The sequence below is a fragment of the Protomyctophum parallelum genome, assembly GCF_964188405.1.
Source record: "Protomyctophum parallelum genome assembly, chromosome: 4".
NCBI lineage: Eukaryota > Metazoa > Chordata > Actinopteri > Myctophiformes > Myctophidae > Protomyctophum > Protomyctophum parallelum.
In genome coordinates this window covers 7,042,690-7,063,928 of record NC_139700.1, presented here as the reverse complement: position 1 = coordinate 7,063,928, position 21,239 = coordinate 7,042,690, and the positions used below count along the sequence as shown (strand labels likewise).

The 21,239-nt window shown below is 42.1% G+C and overlaps 1 protein-coding gene across 2 annotated transcripts in view; it reads left to right on the top strand.

The window, feature by feature from the left end:
- mical2b (microtubule associated monooxygenase, calponin and LIM domain containing 2b) overlaps positions 1-21,239 on the top strand; it is a 67,371-nt gene that overhangs the window by 939 nt on the left and 45,193 nt on the right. For both annotated transcript variants that reach the window (XM_083762332.1, XM_083762333.1), the window contains exon 2: positions 16,239-16,644. In XM_083762332.1, the coding sequence (XP_083618458.1) occupies positions 16,375-16,644 (270 nt within the window). In that variant the 5' untranslated portion in view covers positions 16,239-16,374. The remainder of the gene's footprint in view (positions 1-16,238; positions 16,645-21,239) is intronic.

The following is a 21,239-nucleotide window of genomic DNA, read 5'->3' as shown; positions in this document are numbered from 1 at the left end:
ATTATTAATTATGTCGCTCAGTCGCTGGCTATTTGTTATATTGGCCTTGTGTCCAAACTGAACTTTCAACTTAATTAGACAGGCGGCTGAGGCAGTGAGGCACTACCCCCATTCTTCCACCTCGGTCAGTCGGCTGTCAGAAGCGGCTCCTGTGCCGTTTGTCTCAGCTGTCAGACTGCCATTGATTGCTATTGGCATAATGCAGGAGCAGGAAGCCTACAGTATACTGTACTGTCTAGTGTCTGGACATTGTATTGAGCATTCATGACTGTCTGAGGTTTGAGTTTGTAGCTCATTCAGCATAAGGTGTTCACTACATACAATGAGGATTTAATGCAAATCCATGTGAAATAGTGAGTTTAACCGGTATAACTTGTTTGTTTACAAAATGCACACCTTTTGCAGGCTACTAGATATTAGGTCATTTGTTTAACAAAATCTTATACAAAAATTGTCTCATTCAGCTTTGCTTTTGTTGGATCTAAAATAGTCTTCATTTATTTTATATTATGATTTTATTTATTTCATTCAGAAATAGAATACACTGATAAATGGGGGACTACAGAATAACTGTACATTGGTTCTTTCTGGCTTTTGTTGTCTGTCTGATTAAATGGGATAGATCAACAATCAATTGGTGACGGATTGAGGATTTATCGTTTTGTTAATCTGTATGTATCTCATTGCATTTCTATTATTCTATATCTATTATTGTAGAAATGAATATGTGCCTGTGCCCTATCATGAAATCAGCCGGCTAGTATCACCCGTCAAGTTGCTCTGCCATTCACCGATAATGGCCACAGGCAACATTCTCATTTGTAGCTTTGACAGAAACCTTTTGTTTTGAACTGAACTGAAGATCATAACAATAACATGGGAATTATCTTTGGTGTTGATTGATTTCCCCTTTAAGGCTAATTTTTCTTGTTACAGCTAACCCATGATATTTAAATTTGACTACCATTTCATGTTGACTTTTCATAATCTATTATCTATTCTATCCCATGGTGTCCATGGGGCAAAATTAAATGCCCTTACACAAGCTGCGAGTTCCTGGAATAAGTGAAAGACTTATAAGGGGTTGGCCCTGCATAGCGCCCCGGGGAGAGGGAAGCAGGATGACAAAAATACACCAGGGAGCTGTGTGTCACACTCAGTCATGGAACAACCAGATGGGCTGCTGTCAGACTTGAGCACCAGTAGCCTGCATGCCTACATGAGTGTTTTCCAAACACTAGATTGATCTTTAGGATTTTATTTGACACTCGTGTACTGTACAAGCAGTGAAACGGATTAGCCAGCTCTTCAAAATAAGGGTTGAAAGGGGGTAAAACCGTGGCAATGTGCAATAAATACATTAATCCCGGCGGCAAGCCATTTAAAAAAAGAACTGAGTCTGAGACCTGGTTTCCACTTTTGACCAGTGCACTCCGAGCTATTAGACTTTATGTATGGAGAGAACCACTTGAGTGGTGAAGTGGTCCTTTAAGGTCGTTAGTAGACTGACTGAGCAGCAGGAAAATTGCTGAAAAACACATCAATCTGCAAGGACGTTTAATGTACAGAGCTAAACTTTTTGAGTGGTGCAACCACTCCTACAACCAGCTTGCAATGTCCTCGTACCTGTTTGTTTGTGTGTCTGTGTGTTTGTTTGTTTGTGTGTGTGTCTGTCTGTCTGTGTGAGCATGAGTATGTGACTTAATAATAGCAGTAGGGGGCGCCAGAAACAGTGAGAGGGGTAGTGACTCTAATGAGAGAGAGTGAGAGAGAGAGAGAGAGAGAGAGAGAGAGAGGGGGGGGGGGGGGGGGAATTGCACCACTCAGTTCACACGTGTGTGATTTTTTTTTACCCAGGGAAGTAGCTGAGCTCAGGTGCTCATTTTCAGCAACGCCCTGCACAAAAACTTGAAGTGAACTTTCCACTTTAATTGCTTTTATTGGTTACAGGAAGTATGCACATTTCTTTACGTCTGAGTGAACTTTGTACCCAAGGATTGCAGGATCCACCCACTCTTTGACATACCCCTTAGTTAGTAAACAAAGTGTTTTGTTAAAAATGTAAAGCTCCATCCATATTCCGATCAGTCATAGTTTGTAAATCAATTCACTCTTTGTCAAGTCCCGCCCGTGGTTGAAATAAGGCGTTTCTCAGTTGCTTCGTATTGCTTCCGATGCTTCGTATTGTGCACTCAATTGTTATTTTAATGGATGGAGTTAATTTACAGCCATGGGTTATTTGGACCAATATACTGTTGCTAGTTCTCATAAGAATAGGTCGCTTTTACATTTTGTTTACACTGGTTGCCCTGTGTTTATGGTGGTGAATATAAAGTACTGTTCACACTGTTCTCCTGAATATCACGTGTGGCTTATTTACCCTCAGTGGATGTTGATCATGATGTAACGCACAAATTCATCACCATTTCAATAAACGTAACATAGCTCTTTTGGGATTGGCTGTTATGAATATGTGAATATTTATCGGCTAGTTGAGAAATATTTAGTTTTATGATGCGTGCACTCTTGTACGCTTGTTGTTTTTTCCATTCCATATTTCTCGATTGGCTGCGACTATTTGTTGCTCCTGTGATTGAATCTGGCCTGTTTTCCATGCATTTGCATCTTGCCTGATCTGATGATTGGACTGTGGTGCCCTAATAATATTTACATGTATTAGAACTACTATAGGCCAGGGTGGAGATGCAAATGTATGGAGAACCGGGATGACTGGAAGCGAAGATGGAGGGCTCGTCTGAGGACGACCTAGACAGAGCGAGAGAGAAAGGTACCAGCATGGGCAAAAGATGATCAGTTGCCAAAGAAAACACACAACACAACTGCGAGACACTCGCATAGCGTTAAGACCAGGGCGTGAAAGGTTCTAGTCTATTTACAATACGGAGGTGAGATCAGAGTTGTTGGTGTGACCTAGTTCCGATAATCCATGTGTCTATTAATTGCTTTGCAACTAACCCCTGCCTCATAATGGTGTTATCTAATACACATGTATGGCTGTAGAGTAGACGGAAGTTACATCACAGATAACTATGACTCACTAGTCAGTCACAACATGGTGAGTTTCCCTACCATTGTCATAAAAGGCTTTCCGTGTCATGATGTAATCCCTCGGGTACCTTTTAGGCTACAATAAGGATCTGAACTTTGCTCTTGGTGTGTGCAGTGTTATCTCATTCACTCACTACACTTATAAGGATCTCTACAGAGCCTGACATTGCCAGATTTGTGGGTACGAGACTGATGTTTTCTTTTTTACCAATATTTAGAAGGGGAAAAATACACAACACACACACCTCTGACCTCTCCCTGTATGTATGTAAAAGTCAAATAATAGCCAAAACATAAGCCAAACCAATACATCGGAACGCTTCTACCAACACGTTTTAACTAAGCTCAGCTGTCCTTTCAGGTTTAATTTTATAGATTTTTCATGATCCGTGTTGTTTTACAAGAGGACATTGTATTTGATCATATAAAATCATATTATAACCTGTCAGTTCAGTTGCGCAGAATATATGATTTACTAGCTGGAATGCATCTTTTGAAAGGCAGCCATCAACAAACACACATAATGTGTTGCCTCGCCTGCAGCGGAATTGCAAATACTATTGCACTGTTGGCTGTATGCTGTTGTCATCAACTCACAATACAAGGCCCTAAACGTCATTACCGTACTAGATCTCTGGCTCAATATCTGTCATATGGTGTGATTTGGTAGTCAGAGGTCAATTATTGACTAAAGATTATACAATCTTATCTTAATACTTCCGACGTCCAAACCTTTCTTCGGAAAGGGAGGTGATGCAATTTAATATATACGGCATTCCAAGCTTCGGAAAGGTAGTCTCAGAGCTTTTCCTCAGAACCCGAGCACCTCCTGAACTCTCCGAACTATATCCAGAAGATTTTCTGACAATGGAAGGAATAGGCCTTAATATGTCATAAATAACTTAGAACTATTCATTGTAGCAGGATGAGATGGATTGCATTTGAAAGCTCGTCTCAAGCCATTTCACTGTCCTATTAAGTACACTTGCTTTGCTATAGGCCAGTGATTCTCAACCTGTGGTACGCGTAACACCGCCGGTACGTAACAACCCCCCTGGTGGTAAAAAAGAGGGGCTAGCGGCCTAGCACCCCTAAAAAAAGGGGCACTTTACCCACTTTACGTTTTAATAAAGAACTCATAACAAACCGTCATAGCGTCCCGTGCTGGATCCAATGACGCATGCTATAGCTATAGGCTACTGCTATGTTGTGAACTTGTGAACAAATTCAGCACTTATTATGCATTAATATTATACCTAGAGCCACGAATGTGCCAGTGGGACATGTCTGCTTCTCTCCAGCGTGGCTCAGGCTGCGTCTTTCTAGTCTACAGTCAGCGAGGAGCCGGAGCGAGTCCCCCCCCCCCCCACTCCTCCTCCACTGTGTATTTATAGTTTGTCAAACGGCCGTGTTGCGCTGCGCATTGCGCTAAACTGCGTGGCCCTGGGTAAATTGTTTTCGGTGAAACCACTTTGGTGCTATATAAAGAATGAGGTGTCTCTGGAAAATATCAACTTTTTGTGTGTTCATTCAACGTGTACAGAAAATGCAGAATGCTGTGCAACAGTAGAACAACAAACTTTCTTCTCTCCTCTATCCCTCTCTCTTCTCCTGCTCTTACTCCCAGAGGAACAGAATTAGACAGAGGAACTTTCAGTCTGACAAGCATAATTCAAGGTTCAAGGTTTCTTTATTTTGTCTCCCAAGGGAGAAATTTGTCTTGGATTTCCCCCCCCCCCCCACAAAATGATTCAGATTCAGGATTTTTTTGTGTGTTTTTCCATATACATTATCAACATGCATGAATATAACCGTGATTATAGCCATATAATATCAAACACTGCAATTTCACAAAAAAAACTATTTTACGTTTTGTAATTATTTTTATGGGACTCATTCAAAACCACCAGTCACTCACTACATTGAAAACATATTTACATCGTCCGTCCGTTTGTCTGTCTGTCTCATGTAATATTTTACTACACGGTGGTCTCACTCCAAGGGAATAACGGTTAAATTCTTCCGCTGATGAGTAGCTTTGTCCATCCTGCTGGTCTTGTGCTGGTCTGATTTAGAGCATAGATGTTGTCTCACTAGATAAGCCTCCGGAAAAGCAGTTATTTTGTGTCAGGGTGGCTCTCTTGTATGATTTTTAGGGGCAATTCTGGGGGCATTTCTTTTTAAATGCAACCCTATATTTTGCCATACGACTGCATTGCCAAAGGTGAATAATATAGGCCTATAAATATGTTTTGCAGTACAACCACTGTGATAATATTGCATTAGCGTTTTTATTTCAAATTATTTAATGCAATTTTTTTATTTATTATTGATGTGCACCAACACAAGGTCAAAGTCTACAGCAGAGTATTGTTAGTCCACCGCAATGATTAATTAACACCAATGAATGAGTGACACAGAAATCAAACCATCCGACTTGATTGAATGAAAAACAAAAGGCCAGATGTAGAATGGATTTGCTTTTCATTAGGGAAGTAAGGCTAACATAGAACCACTTAGCCTTATACTACATCATATGACAATGGAGGGTATGCGCATGCATAAAGTGAATGGCAAATCGAGTGGCAAAGTGAGTTTAACGTCGTTTAATGCAAGCATTTTGGACTTTTCTGTTTGGATGTATGGGCTCTCAAGGCCAGAAAGTTGTTTTTTGGCACTCAGTACTAGTAGGCGTTCCCGCATAACTTCCTGGTTTGATGATGATGACACGCGCATACCTTCTATGGTCTATAGCTGATCTACAAGCTCGAAAATGTTGAAATTCTTTGGAATTCTGAAAATTGTTTTGAATTTCTTTTAGGTATTCACAAGCCCAAAACAACAGGATGACTGTGGTTAAAGCACATCACACTTAATTAGCCGAGGATATGCCAAAACAGGTCGCTCACAAGATAGAAAACAAGTAGTGTTTAACCTCCCCTTCTGATAAGGATGAGAGACATGGGACTAGAAACGGTTTAAGATGACCTACATTCTGTTGTCGTAGCAGTCATCAAAGGCTGATGTATTTTAGACTGAGTAAACATGGAGGACGTTACAAATGATTAATGGGAGGAAGTGGGAATTGCTTTTCTGGGTACATATCAACATATTGCAGTGCATGTTTAGTTCAGTGCAATTTATTCATGGGAAATCTGGCTTGATCATGTTTTGAGACTCATAATTTCTATACGAATTATGTAATTGGCAGGGCTTCCCCAAGGGCTCTCCATCATAAAAGGGACACATAATGCAGACAAACACTACTGTACATGGATCTCCATATATGGATATGAGGGTATAAACTAAAGAAATATTGATAAAATCGAAAACACTACTTCTACTTCTACTTCATCCAATCGGGAGAGGGAACCCAATACAGGGTTGGGGTTAAACGAATGAAATTGGAAGTGATGACACAGAAATATGCAGACAAGATTGGAACAGGAACAGGAACAATACTAGAAAAAGTGCCCTTCCGGGCACAGGTCTCCACCAGGTTATCCACAGATCCGTGCAGTTAGAGGTAAAAACACTTTTCGGCCAGTTATAGCGCCACCTTGAGGCTGAGTTGAAATTGTTCATGTGGCATTTTGTCCTCGGCCTAGTGGGAATGTGGGTGCACAATTTCACGGAAATCACGCGATGTGTTCATGATTTGCAGCATTTTGTTTGAAACTGAGCACTCCTGTGAACTTTGGAAGCCAATCTTAACCAATCAGGATGGAGTCTGATAAATGTGAAAGACCCGTTTCGTTGAATGGCTCTAGAGAGACTGTGTACCAATTTGCGTGATGTTTGGACAAAATCTGTAGGTGTACTGTGCAAAAACTTGTTTTGCACAAAGCGGCCTCCTGGTGGCGCTATAACAGGCCGTTCTGGAAAGTTTGGGGCAGAGGTTCATGGTTGGCATCCAGGGAGTGTGTGTGCAAAATATGGCATGGAAAAACTTGTTTTGCACAAAGCGGCCTCCTGGTGGCGCTATAACAGGCCGTTCTGGAAAGTGTGGGGCAGAGGTTCATGGTTGGCATCCAGGGAGTGTGTGTGCAAAATATGGCATCGACCGGGTTAACGGTGGCCGAGATTAGCTGTTCACGGACACACGGACACACAAACGGACGGACACACAAACGGACGGACACGCGGACGGACGGAGTGCAAAACATACTCTCCCCACATGCCTTCGGCCTGGTGGAGACAATAACATTCAAGATAAATAAATGGATACTCTCTCTCCTGATTGGCTGCAATTGGCAACCCACCTGAAAAAAGTATTTTCAGTTTATTTGAGAGTTGGAGAGAAGGGGAGACCCCCTGTTACTGAACAAACACTCTTAGCAATGATTGCTATCACGAATGATAGGGCTTTAACATAAAAATCACACTTGTGTGAACTGAGCGGTGCCTTTTTATGTATGATGATCATGATGATAACGTCATCATACATCAGCCAATCAAAGTCATGGATTCCGTGCTCATACAGACGGACATACACACAAAGCTGTGCATAGGAGCGTCACTCAAAAACAAAATCGTCATGTCTAATTAGACATGAAAAATCACACCCGTGTGAAGTGAGGGGCGCTCTTGTCATCAACATCGAGGAGGGAATTATTTTAAGTGTAACCTCTATTAATCTAATTTTATTATATTAAAGTCTAAAGCCCCATTCACATTGCAGAAGCTAGCTTCTGCTTTAGCTTCGTGGTCCCGTGTTATCTCTATGCAGAGCAGCTTTTGCGTTTTGAAGCTTGGAATGAACAGCTTTTATTTTTTTGCTTTTTTTTTTTCTCCCCAAAACTTAACTTTAAAGCAGCTTTGAAAATCTGGAGCTTTTAAAAGCTGCGTGTAGCCAATCAGAGCACAGTGTGGTTTGAGGAGGCGGAGTTGAGATCATTTTACAAAACCATTTGCCTCTCCGAAAGCTGTGCGGCCCGAATCTCAGAATTAAAAAATAAACTTTTTAAATATGGGCTTTATATGAAATATGAATGGATATTTGGCAAGACCATAGCAGATTTTATCGATAGAAAAGAAAGTTTATATGAGAAACAAGTTGTCGAAGCGGTGAAAACAGGTTGTGTTCCGTGTTCCCACTGGATTGTCACTTTTTCTGGGGAGAATTGATCCTGCATTCACCCCCCCCCCCCCCCCCCGGTTCTCATCGAAGCCATTGATGCGGACTACTGCCCAGTCCAGAACGCTATCCGTCGCTGAATGTGGACTAAACAGTGCACACACACGGTTGATAAATTAGCAGATATAGATAGATAGATAGACAAACAATTAAACAAGAGAGAGATCAATAATTGATATTATATCAGTTGTATGATATGCATGCGGACATCCCTGATCCGACCTGTCCTGAACTGAGGACTGTAAATGATAATGTGCAGTGTGGAAGAGCGGTCTCCTCAGTGACAAACAGACAGCGCCGCGGGGGAGACTTGGGACTGAATGTCCGGAAATCACACGTAAACATAAGCTGTTTTAATTGCTTTTACGACGTGCTGTATATATACAATTGTATTTCTATGGTATGCTCTTGCTAAATCAACATTAACATTACATACATAGCCATTAGCCGCTATATAAAAAAATGCCCGGAGGGTTTCGCTCGAGAGGGGGAGAGGAGAGCGGAGTTCTTTCTCTCGTCTCAAAGCAAGTCCAGGCAGCTTGAGTGACAGGTACCTTGTACACGCCCACTTTCTAAAAAAAATGCGGCTTCGAAATGAGTTTTGCTTTTTTTGCTTTTTTTCCAGCTTTTTTTTATCTGAACGGGGCTTAACTCCTGTTGCTATGATTAGGTGATGTAAAACAAACGCCGACAAAACAAACATTAAATTCTCTTTATTGTCAATGGCATTTAATGTTTGTGTTAGGGACCAGATGACATAAACTTCCCTAAATTTAACTCAAAACCAACATTAAACGAGTATATAGGAGGGTGATTTGAGGTGAGTGTAAACAAGAGGAGACCTTTTCAGTGTCTTGACCCAGCGACACTGAACTCCTGTTTTATCTGTCGGCTGCATAACACAGTTGTCATTCCTGCACCTTCAGGCTACTGGTGACCTCATTGCATACATATTGTATCGTGATATCAGTATCACTAAAAGTCCCCTTTAACTTCCCAATATGACTTGTTGTTGGACTTATTTAATTTGGTAATCTGTATGGTAGAGTCCCTTGGTCATGCCGCTCAAAAGGACACATTTGGACTGGCCTAGCGTTCTGTAAAATGTAGAATTCAGATCTCCCTAATTCTAGGTTTTGGATGTCTTTTCGGTTCTGGAATGTTGGCTAGGTTCTGTTCCTCTGACCACAGCTGATGTGGCTTGCTTTTGGGAATGATGATAACTGACTTTTTCGTCTGACAGACAGTAGACGGTGCAGATAGATCCTGGGAATATACTCTCTTCTTAATGTTTTTTGTGGCTTTCGCCTTTATTATATGTTTTATGGAGGGACAGACAGTAGGCTGACAGGAAATAGGGAAAGAGATGGGGGGGGGAAGACATACAGTAAAGGCCGTCGGGATCGGGAGTCGAACCCGCTGCACACTGCCAGACTGGAGTACCAGCCGGGAATATACTCTGATCAGAATTTATTTTTTCTCTAGAATATGGATCAAGTAAGTTCAACGTCAGTCATGAGGAAAATAAACTAATGCAAAGTACTGTAGCATGCAGGTTTAAGATTGGAAAGTGCTCTTTTGCTTGCTTCCATGGTGTGACGTCATCGAAATCATGCACATGCATGCACAATCTTTCTTTTTTTTTTTAGGCTCAGATTGAGGAGACATGCGGTGAGGGATGATGTTAGGAGCTAAATAAAATATTATCGCGACGTCCCGGTTAGCACATTAGCGCTTCAAATTCTGACGCTAATGAAGGTGAACGGAATGGGGCTCGAAAATAGCCGATTTACTTAAGGTTCACTGGGCTGGTTCACGCCTTCACGGGGTCTTCTTTGTGGCCTTTTTCGTGCATTCTGTTGGCACTGCCGCCACAGTGCCGGGGTCAATGGTGGCATGGATTCGGTTAAAGATGTGTGCATGTCATCGTGATACAAGGAATTCACAGAGAAAATACATTGTGATTGTACAAACTGCGGTTCAAGGGTCATTGAGTTTCTTCCTTGGCCTACTGGGAGGGTGCGAGTGTGTATGCAAAGTTTCACACTGATCGGCTCACCGGTGCCTTAGATTAGCTGCTCACAGACACACACACACACACACACACACACGTCACACACTGACACACACATAAACAAAAACATAATCTCTACCTCCTAGCCGTTCTGGCCTGGTGGACATTTAAAATTGGTTTCATGCCTAGCATTTGTTTCCTGCTCAGCTGAGAGCTTGCCTTGGAAAACCAGACAGATGTGAAATGAGATGAGGCTACCTACCCTGGCATCCTATCTCTGCATCTTTCTCCTTTGAACACACGCACGGTCGCACGCACCCACGCACCCACACTAGAGAGATGCCATGTCAACAACAACTTCCTGAACCGTAGCTCCCACAATGCACTCTCCGGGATAAGGTTATATATAGCTCAAAAGAAGGCTCTGAACTTTCCCATAATGTTCAAGCTCCCTCTGGTCTGTGCACACACATTTTACAACTAAAACCCTTGAGTATTTGAGCATGACTCTGTGTGATTTCAAGAGCCTCTGCATGGTCAAGTCATGCAGATAGTTTATTTTTCCCTTGACCGGTCATTTGGTCTCATAGTATTATTATTATGGACTGTCAGCAAAATCCACACACTAACACTGACAAGTAGAATTGCTCGCAAGCAAATTAGGTCAGATTCACTTCAATATATTTGTTTAGCCTATAGTTCTCATGGCTTCAAGAATATGCACTGGGGCCAAAAAGCGGGATTATCTATTCTAGGACTTTGTCATGTTCAATTTGTTTCTGAGGTTGTGTGTGTGTGTGTGTGAGTGACAGTCAGTCAGTCAGTCAGTCAGTGTGCACGTGTAGGTTCCAATGAATGGCTGCCAAACTCTATAGCTTATTCCGAGTATAAATAAAGGTGATGATGGCTTAGAACTGAGCCACTCGATGGCTAATATGGAAATTGTGTTAAGAATGTAAGGCTGGTGCACACATGTACTCTACACTTGGAATAGGCACCATGATATTCAAATGCAAGGATATGCATTTTGCACACTGAGCTCCTCAATATTTAACTTGCATACAGACGAGTAACGGTACAATTTAACTTCCACGGTATCGAGCATTAGGTAATGTAAATTCTGTTTTAGGTTACGCACTTTTTGTAGTAATGAATCAGAAGTTGAGAGAAGGAACAAGGAAACTTGACAGAGATTGAGATAGAATAAAAAATGTTTCCCTATGAGCTTGCAATCTGTATAGTAGCCTACAGACAACAATGCATCTTGTTCCTTTGCAAATCAGAGGTTTTTTGGTGCCGGTTTCCTCATAACAACCATATGGCCTATAATGTAAAGTGGGTAAAGCCCCGTTCAGACAAAAAAAGCTAAAAAAAAAAAAAAAGCAAAACTCATTTTGAAGCAGCTTTTTTTTGAGAAAAGTGGGCGTGTACAAGGTACCTGTTACTCAAGCTGCCTGGACTGGCTTTGAGACAAGACACAGGCAGTTTTTTAGCAGATGCGCATTTGAAAGTCTAAAATGTAAAATAGCGACTGTATAGGAGAAATAATTATATATTTAGTTAAATCATAACCTATTTATCGGTGAATAAATAATATAATCTTGGTCAACTTGTTTGTAAATAACCGAACGGACCGGATCTCAATCCTCCCCAGTCTTCAGTGCTCATCTCCCCCCTGCACTCCGCTCTCCTCTCCCCCTCTCCTCTCCCCCTCTCTCCCCACCTCTTTTATATAGCGGCTCTGTATGTAATGTTAATGTTGATTTAGCAAGAGCATACCGTAGAAATACAATTGTATATATACAGCACGTCGTAAAAGCAATTAAAACAGCTTATGTTTACGTGTGATTTCCGGACATTCAGTCCCAAGTCTCCCCCGCGGCGCTGTCTGTCTGTCACTGACCCTGCTGGCTGGCTATATATGTGACAGTAGGAGACCGCTCTTCCACACTGCACATTATCATTTACAGTCCTCAGTTCAGGACAGGTCGGATCAGGGATGTCCGCATGCATATCATACAACTGATATAATATCAATTATTGATCTCTCTCGCGCGCGCACACACACACACGTGTCCCCGTGTCGGGCGCTCAATATCACACACACACACACACACACACACACACACACACACACACACGGGGATTGTGTTCTATCTATCTATAAATATAGGCTATCTACTGTCTTTCAACTTTTGCTATGAGGTTGATCGATAGGCCTACATGAACGCAATAAACCAATTGAAATGATTTCCTGATATCTATATGCGATTGGTTTATCGATTCATTCATACAATGCAGCTACCGACACACACACACACGACGACCGGCTGAGAGCGGGCTTCTCCTCCCCTCTTCTCTGGGAAAGTTTGGGGGGAAACTCCGACACCAGTTGGAACTATATTGTTTAAGTGTTTGTCTATCTATCTATCTATATCTGCTAATTTATCAACCGTGTGTGTGTGCACTGTTTAGTCCACAATCAGCATCAGCCACGGATAGCGTTCTGGACTGGTCAGTAGTCCGCATCAATGGCTTCGATGAGAACCAAAATCTGCTATGGTCTTGCCAAATATCCATTCATATTTCATATACAGCCCATATTTAAAAAGTTTATTTTTTAATTCGGAGATTCGGGCCGCACAGCTTTCGGAGAGGCAAATGGTTTTGTGAAATGATCTCAACTCCGCCTCCTCAAACCACGCTGTGCTCTGATTGGCTACACGCAGCTTTTAAAAGCTCCAGATTTTCAAAGCTGCTTTAAAGTTACGTTTTGGGGAGAAAAAAAGAAAGCAAAAAAAAAAGCTGTTCATTCCAAGCTTCAAAACGCAAAAGCTGCTCTGCATAGAGATAACATGGGACCACGAAGCTAAAGCAGAAGCTAGCTTCTTTGGTGTGAATGAAGCTTATAAGAGTGTTGATTATGACGTAAAAAATGGCTTAGATCTTGACACTTAGTTGCATGCTGAAAAAAATATAGCCCAAAATATAGCCAATCTACAAGCTCACGACGCGATCTCTTCTCTACTAGTCCCTCCCTAACATTTTAGTCTTTATTTGTTGACTGATTTGTCGATATATTCATGATGGCTTAATTTTTGTTTCGTTTTCATCAGTGAAAAAGGTAGTCGACGAACATGTTTCCTCATAGTTTTAGTCGACAAAATCAACACTAGTGGTGGTGGGTAAGAGGGACGACCGCGACATAGTGAACTCTGTGGTTACAGTGTGAGTTTAACTTGTTATTGTGTGTTAAAGCATAATGCATGTAATTTTCACCCCGTGACCACTCTCCTAATCCTATCAGTGGATCAATGGAGCTAGGTACAGTATGGTATGCACTAGTCTAGCACACTGGTTCTCAAAGTGAGGTTCAGGGACCCCCAGAGGTCCTTGGGAGAGACACCAGTGGGTCCCCATAAAAATGAGAAACAGCTTGTTATAAAGGTGCCGTAAGTGACATGTTAAAACCAAAATATTTGGTTAAAAGGTTAAAACTAGCATTGCATTGCTTTAGTACAGTAGGTGTTTTCTTTTCAGTAATGGGGCGGTCTCCCCATATGTCTCCAGCTCGTTAACAGTTTTGACTGCGGGATAAAAACTTTGCAATCCCCATTTGATTGCCTAGTTTTTAACTAACCTTTGAAGAACCACCCCGCCGGCATCATCGTTCCGTTTCATGAAAATCCACCTTAAAATGGTGTGATCCTGTCGTGTGATCCTGTCGTCGTGTTGAAAAAGAATCCAAACTGCCGATTAATAACAAAGAGCGTAGGACAGAGCCACCCATTGCGCGCCGCCATTGCCATTGTAATGCAATGCATTGGGACTCAATTTCCCAGAAGCCTTAGCAAGCCAGTGCGACCGGGAAACGTCATCCGAATGCGTCACCTATCACACTGTCCGATGGAAACCCAAACTTATTTAAAACGCAAATTAAACAATGAAAACATAACTTGTGTAACTCGTTAATGGGAGGGAAGCTGTTCTACATGCATCAATTAACTCGTGTAACTCATTCATGGGAGGGAAAGTGTTTTAATAAACAGTTGCAACACCAATTTCATCTGATCCGAAGAGTGAACTTGAAAATGTATTTTGTATTTAATACTAAAGAGCTGCAGAGACAGGTGTTACACACCATGGCAATGATTACCATAAGAATATAGTGCTATTTCACTTTTAAAATAACATTTTGCTATTTCTGTGTGGAGTTTGCATGTTCTCCCTGTGGGGTACCCTCACAAAAAACATGCAGTAATCCTGGTCACTAAACTGCCTCCCCCTGGCCAGGCCTGATGGAGGGGAATGGAACTGGTTGGAATAACGTGTTCCTTCCACACGCTACGTCCAACCAGGGAAACTCCCCCCTGTCAGGTGTAAAGGAGCAACTTGAACACTCAGGCATGAAGGAAGCATGAGTTCAAGTCCGTTGCTCTCCCCTTGTCCCCCATATATGGGGACTAGGTTGGTGGAGGGTGTGTAGAGCCCAGGATCACATTAGATGATTGACACAGGGGTGAAAAATGGGTTACAAAATCCTGGGATAAAAAAAATATTAATAACATCATCATCATTTCATCATCTTATGTGAACACCCCAGGCAGTTTTTAAGTTGCTTGATTCAGTATTTATTTAGATATTTCATATTCATTTTAACTGCCCCACCCCCTTCCTAGACTAGGGTCTCAAGATCGTTTGTTCCCATAAGTATAGGACTTATGAACAAGCAGGCCCCGTCTCAGTTCTGTGCATAAAGTGTGATGTGATGCCTCTTGGAACTATGACTGGTGGCCTTCTGTTGGCATTGTTTCTTTATTGTCTATGTACTGTGTGATCTGTTTGTTTCCATATGTTTTATGTATATCCTGATGACTACTGTGCACAAAACAAATTTCAGAAAGGACAAATAAAGTAGTGTCTGTCTGTCTGTCTGTCTGTCTGTCTGTCTATAAAAACCCAGTGTAACTTCAACATCCATTCTAGCCATGTTAGATTAATCAAAAACACATCCTTTTTATGGGGTATTCAGATGATAAAATATCCCTTAACACATAACTTACACACCCACAGTTAAATCACTTTATTCCCAATTTAATTTGTCTTTTTTTTTTTTTTTTTTTTTTAAATGGGATTGACATATCTGCTCTTATGGGTGTCCCTGGCACAAAATCATTTCAAATGGCATCCGTGACCAAATGCATAATTTGGAGTTCCTTGATTATATGAAGAATTTGTTTGAGACCCACTGGTCTAGCTCAGGGGTTCTCAACCCGTGGGTCGCGACCCCCAGAGGGGTCGCCAATAGCTGGACGTGAGCACACACGTTTGTCCTGAAGTACCACCTATAGAATGTTGAACATGTTGCTCTGGCTTTGTAGGGCAACAAGTTGACCCCAGGTTTATTTCTAGTTCATGCTACTGGCATTCCTTACATTTGGAATGTGATCTCCCCCTGATATGATTTCAAACTTTTCCACAACATTGCACAAGTATGTTGAAGTGGCACAGAGTGGAATGTGACTTACTACCGTCTACCGCACCTCCCACCAAGAACTAATATCATGAATGTTGTAATATTTTGGGTTCTGACGGTCTGAAAGTAGAAAGTAGAACAGAACACGTAGTGGCCTGAGTAGTGAGATTTTTGGAAGGAAAGAAACGGAAGGAAAAGAAAAAAGGTTTGCCTATAATAAATGACATGCCCAAAATGGTTACGCCAGGGTGAATGAAAGTGGCTAATGAATGTATGGTTACAGACAAGAAGACATGCATTCTAGCTAGGAGGTGTGTGTCACATCACAGCCACCATGGGTTGAGATGCACTGAGCGCCAATATAAAATCTGATTGCAAAGAGAAAATATGAGGTGGAGAAAATATGTACAGTATAACTAAACTTAAGGTAAAATGTGAACGCTTGGGGGTGACAAATTTGCCATAACCCCCTCATACCCCAACTGACGCCCCCTGTGAACGTTATTCCTAAATGTTTGTATTTGCCGTCATTTATTTTTCAGATGGCCATGGCAGCACACGGCAGACCTCAGATAAAGCTCACCTGACTGTGGGGGAAGGAGTGAAGAGGAGGGGCTATAGGGAGCAGTTAAGAGGAAACCAAGCCAGGGTCTCCTCCTGGGTCTGACCTCGGTGAACATGGGCGAGACTGAGGATGAGCGCACGGCGCAGGCCGGCCAGCTGTTTGAGAACTTTGTCAAGGCGACCACGTGCAAAGGGTCACTCCAGGCCTTCGGCATCCTCTGCAGACACCTGGACCTGGACCCTCTGAACTACCAGGACTTCTACTCTTCCTTGAAGGCTGCCGTCAGTTCCTGGAAGGTCAAGGCTCTGTGGACCAAGCTAGACAAGAGGGCCTCGCACAAAGAGTACAACAACAACGACGCTAGAGCTTGCCAGGGTACCAGGGTGAGTGAGACACACTTTATTTTATTTTTTGATTGGCTGTATTCTTGAAAGATTGTCTTTAGGAAATGTTCAGGTTGTGACGGACAATGGTGAGCAGAGCAGGTTTGGCCACCAGCCAGGCTGACCATATAAGGAAATGAGAGGAGACTCTTTAGCCACGGTGTGGCATTTTACTTGGCATTTGTTGTGTGTGTGGTTGTGGTGTCAAGAGGTGGAAAGCGAGGAGGCAGCAGGTAGCACGTTGGGAAAGGATCTGGGCTTAACCCATTTTGGGGCGGGAACCCCTTTTGGTGTTAGTATTATGTATGCTTTAGCTATTGAAAAATAGCAGATCTACAAGCTCATAGCACGCGCTACGAGCTTGTAGGTCTGCTATTTTTGAAAAATCGTGAAAATGTGCCTCAAATTTGGAATATATTTTTTCAGAACGAATGTTTTTAACTCAAATCTTTGCTTCTGGAGGGTCCCTGGAACAACATATTTTCAGATGGGGGGGGTCTCGGAGGCCAATTACAGATCATTTTTCGGGTCCTTGACATGAAATATTGAGTGATATAGGCCTAGAAACATAGGTATTTCAGAAAACTGTCAGGATTTTTTTCCCAGGCCTAAATGGCATAAGGGAGGCCTACTTATGATGGCCTCCAACACCTGCAACACCATGCGTGGCCAATGGACAGAGGCTCGATTGAGTGTCGGTCAGAGTCCTGCACGGGTTTGCTTATTGTTTAATAAGGCAGAATTAGGCTGTAATAATACTGACATAAAAACATTCACAGAAATGCAGTGTGAAAATAGAATGGAATGTCTGGGGTGTTGTCGTGTTTTATGTGAGTCAGTTTGAATTAAATCTACACCCTGCTCACATTGGATAAGTGACTGCCTGCTGAATGAATTCTACTAGGCCTATAATGTGTTTACCTTTGTGGATGGAGCTATTCAGAAAGGGTTCATGGTTAATTCGTTCAAATACCTGAACCTGTTCCATTGTTTTATTTAGGGAATAAATATTGGATTATTGCTGTAATTATTTCCACTTCCATATAGTTAGTGTGGCGACTACAGTTACTTTTATAAAGGCAACGAGCTAACAGTGCAATATAAAGCCTACAGGATGCAGTAAAGAGTAGATAGATTAAGTAATTAATTTAACTCATGTCCGGTGAAACATTGTGCCAAGTCAGAGTAGTTAAACATAGTGATACCCTCATAGGAATAGTCTACTACAGAGACGGACTGTTTCCACACGCACGTGTGCACACAATCACACTCTTCTGATTTCGCCTTTATAGTTGCAATTTGTCTAGATTCTGCTAAGCTTGCTGCTTAAAAGATATTTTAAAATATATGTTGAATGTTCATGAACAGAAAGCACAAACGTATGACGGCTTCCTGTGTACAACGTTTGCGAAGCAGGGTTACAGACTCTGGTATTTGAAGATTGTGGAAGAGTTGACTGGCTGTTGTCTGGCTTGTCAAACTTAACAACGTATTCATAGGACAGATCACTTTTTCTTATTGTTCATGTCAGAAAACCCAGCATGTTCATCTCGTTTTCTGAGAATCGGAAGAAATACTTTTTTTTATGGCACGTGTTCAATGCTGAACTTTATTCAATAATTTGTATTCTTGATGCACTGTATGTATACTGTGATTGGTTGTGCTGAGATGTTCTGTTGGCAGACCATGTATGTCCAAGTACGGTAGCCAACGTGCTTAGCATAGCGTTGGCATGAACTCATATCTCCTAAAGGAAAAGATAAGGCTTCCTGAGGGGAAGGAGGCCAGTGACGTATAGGCTACACTAGAGACGAAATGGCTTGATGGACTGAGCTCTTTCCCCAAAACAACCACTAAACGCTTATTCTAAACATTCAGCTAATGAAAAAGGAAATTTTGAGAAGGATGCCACTTATGTAGGTTTGTGTAGTCCGTATCTCTTGTTGTTCTTTCCTGCAGCACTATAGATATGCAAGTACTTATGCCCACATGCCTGTGGTAATTGTTTCGCAAGTATGTTCCTTAAAATTGAGAAGAATGATGATATGATGTTCTATAATCATGGTGGGTCTGCTAAAGGGACATTCCACACAAACCCTGGAGCTTTCCTCATTCCATACTGATGGCAATGGCATCCATTTTCTTACTTTAACTTAATTGCTTTCTCTCGCTTTCATGTTCAGATGTTGACGAAGCAAGCTTCTGCAGTAGTCAAATGGATATTTTCTCTTCTCATGAAAGCTTAGATGGAGTTTGTAAGGTGATGCGTAGGGATATCTATGTACTGGCAATGAATATGGTTATGTGACATGTTGTTTATAGAGGATAGATCGTATTCAGTGTAGTCGGTCACATATACTGCACATTTTCCAGTGTAAAATACACTATATTTGGGACCAACGGTAGCCATTTGGCCCATGGTCAGTCTCCTATTTTAGTGTGTGGAGAGTTTTAGGGGAGAGTTTCCCCTGCCACTTTGGGAAACAGTGGTGTAGGCTATATTAGGCCTACTTCTTTGTGAGAGCAATGTATGATGATCCTTCATTACATTCTTTATGTAAATATTTTAACGAACATCTGTGAAACAGAATCTTTGAAACAGTGATTCACTGTGCTTCATGGCAGTAGATCATACAGTAGGTCTTGTTTCTCAGGTGAAGTGTCTGAGTGCAGCAGAAGTAGAACATTCCTGCACATAAGAGTTTTGACGGAGTTCCAAGTTTTAAACTTTTGATCTGATTGGCTCGTTTTCAGCTTTTTGCATTTCTGTTCCTCAGACAGAAGAGCAAGTGAAAAGTCACTGGGTTGTACTAATGGTTATTTGGTAATGATGGTATTCTCAGTGTGATGCTGACTACAGTGAACAACTGTTTAGCACAGTCCAACATTCTTAGTAGCCCAAGTGTTTGTTTTTATTAGCCCTTTTGTTTGTGTTTGTTGGAAGCCAAACACCCTAATGTACGGTATATATAACATTGCATCTCCCTGTGGCCTGTCAGTCAGATTTGTCCCGCCACAGTTTCATGATGAACTGAAAAACGTGTATATTACTACTAAACAAATGAGCTCTCATTGCGTGCGGTATATACCTGTACACTATGCACTGATGCCCTCAACTTTGCTCACACACACTGTGTCATGCCTAAAGGGGAATGCCACTCATTTTCAACATTTTACTATGTCAATATACCTTAGAGGTCTGAAAAAAAAATCTGTAACATTATGAAGTACATAAGATACTGAGATGTACTTCATGTATGTTACTGACCTCCAGTTCTCGGCAACACAGAATGGGGGCAAAGCCAAAGGTATATTAATGACAATGGTATTCCCCTTTAATTACTTATTTTTTTCCTACATTTTTATCCCACGATTTTTGCAACCCATTTTTTCACCCAGTGTCAATTATCTAATGTAATCCTGCTCGCTACACTTCCTCTGCCAACCTTGGGAGGGCAGCGGACTGACCTCATGCTTCCTTCTATGCATGAGGAGTCCAAGCTGCTTCTTTTCACCTGACAGGGGTAGTTTCCCCGTTCAGACGTAGCGCGTGGAAGGAACACGTTATTCCGACCAGTTCCTTTCCCCTCCATCAGGGGACACGGGGAGAACATGCAAACTCCACACAGAAAGGCCCTTTCGCCAACCCCGCCTCGGGTATGGACACTGATGACGCGGAGGAGAGAACACGGCCCCAGCGCATACAGCGTCCCCAGCGGGAATCTAACCCAGGACCTTCTAGCTGTAAGGCGACAGCACTAGTACCGACTGTGCCACCATTAATGCTTAATGTATGCTTTGATGTACAATAGCTATAGCAAAAAAGAACGGATACAAGTAAGCCTGTCACTTGTGGGAAATGCAAAACATGCAAACATGTCGCAACGCTACATAGATTTGGGGTCTAGTATAGACCCCTGGGGGACGAAGTAGATGGGTTTAAGTGGTTAAAAAGGATTTCATGGACTGATTTAGAAAATGAGACCATATACAGTTGCCACTTGTCACAGGCGTTTGCTGTGTAGGCCCTGTGTATGTTATTAACGCTGTGATGGTAATTTAACAACTTAAACCCGATATAGTTGGGGGTTAAGTGGTTAAGGGTTTATCCACTTAAACCCTTAGTTGACCCGACCGGGGTCTCTGGCATCACAATTCAACCTGTTGTGACCTGCATGTAGCTCTGCTATGGACAAATCCATGGAGCAGTGCCCTTTAGGCCTACTAGGCCAGGTGTTATCAATCAGCAATCAGTGCTGTTGCGTAAAGCTGCACTTAACCGCATCTGTGCCAAACGTATATCTCGTGAAAAGCTATTAAGGTCACCTGGGCTTCCGCGGCTAGCATCCACAGGCCTCTCATTTTAGAAACGGCATACATGATAATCTGTGGCACACGCGCACACGCCGCACGCACAGGGTTATTAGTCTTATGCTTAGAATGGCATAAAATGCCATATTTTAGCCTATTAATACGTACGTTAAAATCCACGCCATGCTGATCACCATCGCTGATCACAGAGCTTGTCCACTCCCTTCCCTTCCCTATGCACAACATAGCCAAGACTAATCGCTTCCGGGGAGGGAACACACGCC